This window comes from Octopus sinensis, linkage group LG8 (assembly GCF_006345805.1).
Source record: "Octopus sinensis linkage group LG8, ASM634580v1, whole genome shotgun sequence".
NCBI lineage: Eukaryota > Metazoa > Mollusca > Cephalopoda > Octopoda > Octopodidae > Octopus > Octopus sinensis.
In genome coordinates, this window is record NC_043004.1 from 88,976,676 (window position 1) to 88,987,193 (window position 10,518).

A 10,518-nucleotide genomic window follows, 5' to 3' on the forward strand; every position below is an offset into this window, starting at 1 on the left:
CCTTTATAACTCTGATTTCAATAAGAACTTTAGTGATATCTACCAACAGTAATTAGATATTCAATGACTAGTTCTCCAACACAGTCGAAGTAATGAAAGAAACATATATAAGACCCTCTCAAAGGAAATTGTAAGCTTTTCAATTGTAAGCTATTTGTTATTATTATCTTTATATAATAAACACAGTAGTATAGTAAGGGAGGCATTTTTGGATCGGCAATATAAGCCTGTATAAGCTGTATTGGCCCCAGTGAGAGGGAGTCAACAAACCCAAGGATTGCCCTGGGGTAACACATATTACAGCTATGCCACTATATAATCGTTATCATTATTTAAATGTAGCTTGATAAGAACCCAGTTTTACACTTCAAGTTATTATCCCTTCATAAAAAAAAAACATAATATTTATAAATAAATGAGGAGAGGCAATTTCTTGTTTCTGATTTCTTTTTTCAACAAAATATAAAATAACAAAAAAAGAAAAGAGGGAATTTTGCAGAGTCAGGTCATATGACTTTCGTTCTATCCATGATCCTAATAATTAAAGGATCTGCATCCAATGAATTCTTTATTTATTTGAATTTTAAATATGTGGAGTGGGAGGAGCTGAGGGTGTGATCCACTACCAGTTTATGCTTCAAGCAATGTCAACATAGGCAAAAGAATCCTGATACATATACATTATATACATATATATGCATACATACACATACATATATGTATATATACATACGTACATACACATATACACATACATACATTTATATATATATATACATATTTACATACATATACATATATGCATACATATACATACATATATGCATATATATATATATATATATATACATATATATGCATACATATATACATATATGCATATATATATATATATATATATATATACATATATGCATACATATATACATATATATATGCATACATATATACATATATATATGCATACATATATGCATACATATATATATGCATACATATATACATATATATATGCATACATATATACATACATACATACATATATATACATATATATATACATACATATATGCATACATACATACACATACATACATACATATATACATACAAATGTTTATGTCTTGAGTTCAGTGCCCATTTTAATAATATAACATCATTGCCTTTAACGAGGCTAATGTTTCATAACGATTGTTTGCTTTAGCTTTGACACAATAGTCTTTCTCTTGCTTCCACAGTCTATCTCATACTTACCAGGTTTGAATCATCATTAACAATTTGAAAAAAAAAAAAAAAGTGGAGACTCTGACAAATGTCTCTGCAGGTTGCATTCATGTATATGCATGCATGCATATGTTATATATATATATATGTGTGTGTGTATGTATGTGTGTGTGTGTGTGCGTGTGTGTGTATGTATATATATATAAACACATACATATACACACACACACTCACACACACGTGCTGAACTCCATATCGTCCACCTCACACATCAGAGTCACACAGCTTGTCAAACAAACTGTCTTCCCCCAGAAATGTATAAATAATTGTTTATTTATTGCAGTCATTAGAACTTTTAATTACCAGCTGATGGTGGGGGATGGAGGAAAGTAGAATGTTTTTTGTAGATGTCTTCTTCCTGTTTGCTGTTGTTGTATTTTTCAAGCTTAATTTTTGTGCTTTCTTCTCTTCCTTTCTTTCTCTTTTTTTTTGTCTGTTTCATTTTGTATCGTTTTGCGTTGTTTTTTTTTTTCCTTTGAAAATAACACGGATTCAATATTGACGAGGAAGATTATGGCTACATCCTCCAGTTAAGTCAATTTATAAAATACAGCTTCCAAGAAAAACAGTCGTTTTAAAGAGCTGTAACTGCAGCTGTCCCCAAAAACAGCTGCAAAGATGCCGAATAAATAGGAGCTCAGGTAAAGGACTAGATACATATCTCTCTCTAACAAAGTCCTTAACAGTTTGTTAATCGTTATTGTAAATATTTAACTTTTGTTCTGAGTTATCAAAATCAAAAAGAAGTAATAATAATTGCAATTATCATGGTGGTCGTAGTGATGGTGGTAGTGGTGGTGGTGGTCATAGTATTCATGGTAGTAGTGGTGATGACATTGATGGTAGTGGTGGTGGTGGTGGTTGTGATGGTAGTAGTGTTGGTGGAGATAGAAGTAAGCTTTCTGTTGATGTCATTGGCTATTCCAGTTTCTCTGGGAGGGAGTGAAGGTCATGCCTGGCACAGCCCCCACGTTCCTGCTAGGTAACACAGAGAAGACAAAAAAAAGGAGGGAAAACTGGGCCAGCAAGGTAAAGGAGTAGCCAAGGTTGATATAACGGAACCAACTAGCCACGGCGATGTTAGTCAAAAACGGGGTTGAAAGAAATACGTTAGGTGTACTTTGCGTCGGGGTCAGGCTCCACTGAATATTTACCTGAAACACAAGTAGGATGGAGTTGTTCATTTGCACACATATTGTCACAGGGCATATGTATACGTGTTGTGCTTCACAGGACTTTTTTTTTTTCTACAATAACAATCATGCGCTAGAGGACAAAGCAGCATAGCAAAGCAAAGAAATTAACGACGTTACTTAATTAATAGTTTGCAGGATTTCGTTTTTTTTTTTCTTCGGTTTACAAATTACATTATTATGATATGAAAATGTTAAAGCTTAGCAAATTAACAAATATTTAAAAGGATATTTAAAACACTTTACCATTATAGCATCATGTAACTCTTAGTAAAATACACACACAAACACACATAGAATGAGGCAATTAGTACAGCTCTTTGGATGCTGACAATTTGGCATGGTTGACTGGACATTCTGCCTGTTTTGGCAACAGTACATTTTGGCAGTAGAGATAAACACACACACACACACACACAAATATGTATATACATGCAGAAGTATACACATACAGAGAGAGAGAGAGGGGAGATAGAGAGAAAGAAAAATTGAGACATTACAATTTATGGTCCCACTGTGTGGCACCTTGGGCAAGTGTCTTCTACTATAGCCTCAGGCTGACCAAAGCCTTGAGTGGATTTGGTTGACAGAAACTGAAACTCAACATATATATATATATATATATGGGGAGGGGTGGGTCTTTCTGTCTGTGTTTGTCCTCCACCACTGCTTGACAGCCAGTGTTGGTGTGTTTATGTCCCCATAACTTGACAGTTCAGCAAAAGAGATTAATAGAATAAGTACCAAGCTTTAAAAAAAAACAAAAATACTGGGGTTGATTCATTTGACTAAAATTTCTTCAAGGCAGTGCCCCAGCATGGCCACAATCTAATGACTGAAACAAGTAAAAGATTAAAAAAAAAAGATAAATGAGACAAACACTTTCCCTTTCTTCATATACATAAAGAGAAATATACTGAGAGAGAGAGAGAGAACGAGAGAAACATTAAAACATCTAATGTCAAATAAGTCAGCATGAATCAGTGATGCCAAATAGTCAGCGCCAAAATAGTTGCACCACAATGTCTTATACCAACACACACACACACACATTCACAATTTCCTTTGCTGAAAACTAAAGCTTCAAATTGCTGCACTGAGTTTCTCACTTTGCAATCTCAGAGACAAAGTGAAGCTTTAACTTCCAGGTAAATCAATAAATTAATAATTAAACTCTACTACAAACATTGAAAACTTTGTTTCCTCATTTGATTTACACAATCTAACATATATTATATTATATCATATTATATTATGTTATATTATATTAATAGTGCAGAAAAGCAACTAAGACAAGCAAAGCAAAAAAGAAAAAGGTGGTTAATAGAATTCAAGTATTTGTAAAGAGTTGAAAATGAAGCTGTATAGTGTTAATAATGCACTTGTAATGAATTAATTTACAAACTCCTTTTGCTATCTGTGCTACAAGAAACTAAAGAGAAAGAGTTGAGTTTTGTTTTCTTCCAAGTGAGTGACAAAAGAGACTCCGGTAGCTAAAATTTCAAACAGTTACTACATTTGAGACTTGAAATATAAAGAAATATTCGGTTTCTTTTTTTTTGGCTTTTTTTTTTTTTTTTCAGATATACATAATACTGTTAATTTATTTAATGGGTTAAAAATCAAATGCATAATGTTTACTAAAATATAGAAAATCTTCAGCATAAAAGAAAAAATTCTAACAAAAATATCTCTTTTTCTAGTTTTCTTTAATGGAAAGGTATATTCATGTGGAATCATATATGTACAAGCCTCATGCATAAATCTCATGTACGAGCTTCTTGAGTCTCATGCATGGGCCTTATGTACAACCCTTATGCATAAACCTCATATATGAGTCTCACTTATGAGCCTTGAGTATAAGCCTCATGTATGAGCTTCACACATGTATGAGGTTTGTGTTTTTACTTCACAGAGGAAGGTCAGACAAGATACGCAGTTACTAAATTTTATTTAAATGGATGACCTTATCTATATCATTGTTGTTGTTATCACTGATGTGGGGTAGACCCTGGTCAGCTAAGGCTGATCAGTTTTAAGGCACGCAGATAGTCCACTGAACAGCAAAACATGCCGCCATAGAACCATATTTTCAATTATGTTATATCTTTGCACAATCTGACTTGTAGTCATGTATCATTTGCAGTGAAGACTGACAATCAACACTATCCAGTTTATGCATGTATGTCTATAGATTCTAGTGCTAACCTGGGCAGAGGTGGGCATGGTGGACTCAGCCAGAATACAACATATGCTGTTCCTTGGTAGTTGGTGCAGACATGACTTTGTGATGAAGAAGTTTGCTTTGCAACTGTGTGGTTTTGAGTCAGTCCCAATGTGCAGCACATTGGATAATGGTCTTCTACTATAGCCCTGACCAACCAATGCTTTGCAAGTGAATTTCATAGATGAAAACTGTGCAAAAGCCCGTCCTTCCTGTATGTGTGTGTGAGAGAGAGTGTGTGTGTGTGTGTGTTATACTACTTGACAAGTGGTGGGTTTGTATATGAATTCAGGAACTCAGCAGTTCAACGAAAAAGAGAATAACAAGACAAGTACCAGACATGAAATAAGTCATGGGAGGTGGGGATGACTTTATGGACTAAAAACATTTCAAGGTGGTGCCCCAGCATGGCTACAGACTTATGACTTATGAACATAATATATATTTCTCTTTTTTGCTCAAACCCTAGGACTCGTCAGGCTCAACTTATTTCCATGGCTTACAAGTGGCCAGGATCACAATATTTCCCCTGAACAAGACATTTGTCTGTTGCAGGATTCAAGGCAAGCCAGTTTGGTGGGAGGGGCAAATTGATTATTTTGACTTCAGTACATGACTGATGTTTGTTTTATCAGCTCTACCCAAAAAGCAAGAAGGGCAAAGTTAACCTCGGCAAGATTTTAACTCAGGATGTAAAGAGCTGGAAGAAATGCCACTAAGCTTCTTGTCGAACATGTTGACAATTCTTCCACAGCCACCTCCTTACATAATATACATACATATATATAGGCACAAAGGTGCAGACAGAATGAAGAACAAAGAGGGTACAGAAAAAAGAGACAGAAAAGAAAAAGCAAGAATGAGACAGATGGGGGGGGGTATAAGTAGTTAGAGTAAGACGTCAGTAAAGAGAGAGAGAGAGAGAAAGATAAGAATCAAAGAAAGGAGTGTTGATATAGAGAAACAGAAAGAAAAAGAGAAAGGGAATGGTTTCTCTACAAGTTATAGCTATGGAATTCAAAGAAAGAAATCAAGACATATCTATGAAATCTAAAGATGTATTTAGTAAAATAGGTAATGAAAATAAAATGAATGTTAATAATAATGATGATAAAAAGGAATGTTAATAGTATTGTGTACAGCTATTTCCACACAGATACATGCTATCAGTTGTCTTCTTTTATGAACCCAATATGGCATCACGTTTTGAGTGAAAATGTTAGAAAATGATATGCATTGAAAAAAAAAAAACAAAAAACAAAAAAATTTTTAAAAGGAAAGCTGAACAGAAACTAAATTCTTTTAATGACATGGTGTGATATATGTTTATTGTTAAATCAGCAGGGGCAGGGGCGGTTGGATTCTTGTGATGAAGTTCATTGTTATTTTTACTTTAAAAAATATTGTTCAGAAATCTATACTAAAAAAGTCAATATATTTACATGGTTCATGGTATACTCATAGAGACACTAAGTAAAAGTTATCGGTTATTGGTTACAGTTAAGATATTACTAATCAAACAAATAGGATGATATCTACAATGACTCAGAAATTTTTACATCTCAACACGCATACACACGCAAGTGAGAGCTATTGGTAAATTGAATAAATTTACATAATTTATATACATACATGCTTAAATTAACTGATTACAACTGTTTCAATTAATCAATATAACTGATTGTAGAAAGGCATAGCTGGTGCATGGTTCCAGCACCACAGAATAGATCTCATAGTCATGAAGAGGAAAACTCCATTAAATTATAGCATTTCTGTTGTTAAGGCAATTTATTGTTTGTCCCAGTTTACTGCCTTGTCATACATTTAGATTATGAGGTCAACAATAGGATCAATAACCAACCAGCTTATATTAAGGCTGCTGTTGTTCTAACAGTAGGCAAATGTCTAATGCAAATAGGCTGCTGTGGAAAACTAAATATAAAACTGGATGTAAAAAATAACCATGATCAATATTTAAAAATACATGGAGTCTTAGAACTAGAGAGGAAATGGTAAGCTATGAACAATGATGCATTACTCAAATGCTTGAAACTATTCCAGCCAAGGATTTAAGCCGTTCCACAGCATTTCTGATGAAATTAATAGTCAACAATGGTTTACCATATTGACATAGAACTAGAGAATGAAAACGGTATGTCATGACCAGCAAATCTTTGTGCTCCATCATGGCATGAAACACAAAAGAAGCAGAGAATCTAAAATAGTAATGAGAGAGTAGTAAAATTTTACCATGGCACCACTATGCTACAATTATAAATAAATTGGTAAATAATTGAAAGTGAAGTCTTCACAAAGCAGAAGCTCATTAAGTAATTACATCACACCAAAACTCAGGTGATTAGGGTGAAATGACAATTTCTTCACCTGTGACATTAGACAATCTTGAAATTATCTTTTTAGTGGTAGATAATAAATTGCCTGATGCCAGAGGAATTGACCTATTCAGAATTAAGAGTCCAACCCATGAACACCACTAAGTGCTTGTAGAGGATTTGAACTCAACACACATGATTTTGTAGGTTACCACTTTACTCTTTAGGCCATCTGTCTCTCACAAACATAAATATTTTTATTTTTGCTTTTGTAATTTAATTTACTGAAATTTTTTTACAGCATGGTTGTGAATGAATCAGACTGAATAATATGGCATAAAGCATGGGAGAATTAACGTGTGTGTGGTGTGTGTGTGTGTGTGTGTGTTCAAGTGGAAATATACAAAAATAAATTAAGGTAAAATAACCACTAGCAGAGTTTTCCTTTTAGTTTTTGCATGAGAAAAAATGTGCATGTCTGTGTGCATACATGCTTAACTTAAAAACTGATTAAAAAAAAAAAACGAAAAAAAATAAAATTCCAAAAATTACCTAAGTATTTGATAAGCATAATTAAAATGCAAAAAAAAAATATACAAAAAAAAAGATTTAAAAAAAAAAAAGAAAAATTTTGGAAACCCATTGCAAGAAAACAGTCAACAAATCTTGAAAATAAAGGAATGGTGAAGTTTCAGGTGGGGAAATAAATAAATGAAGCAGATATACTGACAAGCAAGAATATCACAAAGGTGTAAATGGAATATTAACACGATTACAAAGGTCAGAGGACAGGTTTCTTTTTTTTTCTGCATCTCATATATTTTTCTAAAAGAATGGTGAAAGAGAATTTGAGGAGTAAATAAAAAAAAAAGCTTGGGTTAGGATTATTGTCTATGTAGATCTATTAGGAATTAATTCTCCTGTTAAGCTTCTTTAGGATTAATAATTTTCACTCTTGTTATTTTTCTAGTTGCTTGTTTGGATGCTTTTTTTTCTGTGCATGTTCTCTAAGGAAAAACAAAACAAAAACAAAATAAAAGCATTCAGGTTTCACATTCCTATAGTATACGAACCTGCTCCAAACCGTTTTTTCACCAATGACAGCCGATAACCTAAACCAACAAGTTCAAATTCAAGACCAGATAGTGTGGCCCCTTCAGCAATGAAATGCAAGGCAGTAGGTGAAGGGGTGCTAGGTCCGTTACTGGTTTCGAATTTTGCACGGATGTTCCCTTGGGTGCCATTTTCACTCATTTCGGAAATATCATCCAACTTCCATGTAGCCCGCTTTTCCTCGGCATTCCTGGTGGAACAGAGAAGTGGAATAAACTAAAACTCAAAATGAAGACTGTATTGAAGTACAATATGGCATGTGGAAACTGTTAATGTTGTACATGTATATGAGCTTGCAGATCGAATGTTATAGACAGCACACATACACCATCATCATCATTTAATGTCCAGGTTCCATGCTGGCATGGGTTAGATGGATCCAAGGGCTGCATCATACCCCAGTGTCTGCTTTGGCAGGGGTTCTATGACTGGATGACCTTCTTAACACCATATATGAATAACTATAGATATATACTTGTTTGAGAGCAAGTGTGTGTGAACATATGCAAATATTTATACAAATGTATATACATGTACATGTTTGTGAACAAAATTGTATATACAAGCATGGAAGAATATTGAATATCTATATCAACATGTTTGCTTGTGCGTGTGTGTGTGTTTTGCTTCAAACAAACAGACAAACTATAAAGCTCTGAAGATATTCTAACTCAATACTGTACCAGTTTCCACTAGGGATACTTTGCATGTTGGCCACATCTCCATTGACTGGAACTGTTACTTGGATGTTCTTTAGAGCGACAGGCTTTGACATTGAACAAGGGTTATACTTATAATCCAGTCGGAAGTTGGTAACTGTTGAAGTGCACTTCCAGTAGACTACCAAAGGCAGAGGTGTGTTGTCTACACCAGGCATTGGTTTTACCTGGAAAAAAAAAATACATTTAGAAACAAAATAATAATATCTCTACCAAAAGCAAACAACAGTGGCAGCATTTTTGTCTTTGAATCAATGTTCTTGTTGTGTTGTGATCTGAGATTTAATAACAATAAACTAGCAAGGGAACAAACCAAGTCAACACAATAGGCACTATGCAGTTGTTTGATCTGCAAGAAATAGCTGCTGAATCCATCTCAAATCAAATCACATTTGACCATCTTAAATCATTCAGGATATATTGAATAGTGTGGTCAAAGATGCATGATACTTGAATACAAGATGGAATGGCTACAACTGGAATGCCTTTCATCAGAGACCTGCTTAAAACAACAACCAGCAATGGAACTTATATGTCAGTGCTATCTGTTGATGTAGTAGCCAAATATCTTAATTGATTCCTAAAAGTCTTTTATAACAGAATAACATAAGTCAAGCCAACATGAAATTTTGACGAAAGGTTTTGAGTTTGTACCATAGGACCTGAGGTGGCCACAGGCAGGATAGCATCAAAGACGTGTGGAAAGAGGATGTAAATAAATGTTTTTGGAACTGAATGTCTTTTGAAATCCAGCCACTGAACATCAGAGTAGTAGAGGAAGCTGTTTCTTATGTAGATAACATGAAATAAAATAAGCTTTCTGGTGTAACACCACTATATGGCCAAAAAGTGCCTTTAGGGGCATCTACAATATTATAATCATTCAGGTTCGGCCAATGGTTCAAAAGTAATTTACTCAATTCTGTCTATCTTTTTTAGGGAAGGACTCCCGAAAAAGACCAATGAGTTCTATCTTCTTCATATGACTTAGCTATAAAAAGCAAAAAGCACAAAATGTCATATCTGAAGATCTACCTGGCTAACAATAAAATTATATACTAACTGTGATATCTGACAACAAATTTTATGGGAAGATAGAATTGATAACAAAATCCACTCTAGTATTTTTCCTGTCACTTATTTTCGTTAATTAAATCTAACCCAGTACTTTTCCAATATTTTTTTCTTTTTGTAGTCAATTAAATCCATCCCATAATTTACAGATACATCAACTCCAAGAAGATGAAAAGGAAGCTCAACATCAGAAGAATATAAAGGAGTGTAACTAAATACATCAAAGTCTGTTTGGCATTCAATTATACTACCAACTTAACTATAACAAAAATAATTGATATGTACATATATAATGTACACCAAGACATGTGAAACAAAATTTAAAAGTACTGCATTTTGTTTCTTTTTAGATGATTCATATAATAAAAATTATATCTTTTGTATTACAAATATACATAAGAGAAAAGTGTAAGTGGAAAATCAAGTTTATCTACCTGATATTTCAGTATATCAACATTGAAATACGATGCTGACTTATTGATCTCTCCTTGAGCACGAAGGTGTTCTGTTAGAGCAGTCATATCAAATATATATATCGAACTATTGGTTGTGCTCTGTTGGGTGTCCCTGAAAAAACC

At 33.7% G+C, this 10,518-nt stretch overlaps 1 protein-coding gene across 6 annotated transcripts in view; it reads right to left on the reverse strand.

Annotated features, from left to right (window-relative positions):
• LOC115214905 (F-BAR domain only protein 2) overlaps nt 1–10,518 on the reverse strand; it is a 230,937-nt gene that overhangs the window by 5,454 nt on the left and 214,965 nt on the right. For all 6 annotated transcript variants that reach the window (XM_036505554.1, XM_036505555.1, XM_036505557.1 and 3 more), the window contains 4 exons: nt 10,375–10,507; nt 8,831–9,033; nt 8,108–8,337; nt 1,461–2,438 (listed from right to left, as the gene is read on the reverse strand). In XM_036505554.1, the coding sequence (XP_036361447.1) occupies nt 2,395–2,438; nt 8,108–8,337; nt 8,831–9,033; nt 10,375–10,507 (610 nt within the window). In that variant the 3' untranslated portion in view covers nt 1,461–2,394. The remainder of the gene's footprint in view (nt 1–1,460; nt 2,439–8,107; nt 8,338–8,830; nt 9,034–10,374; nt 10,508–10,518) is intronic.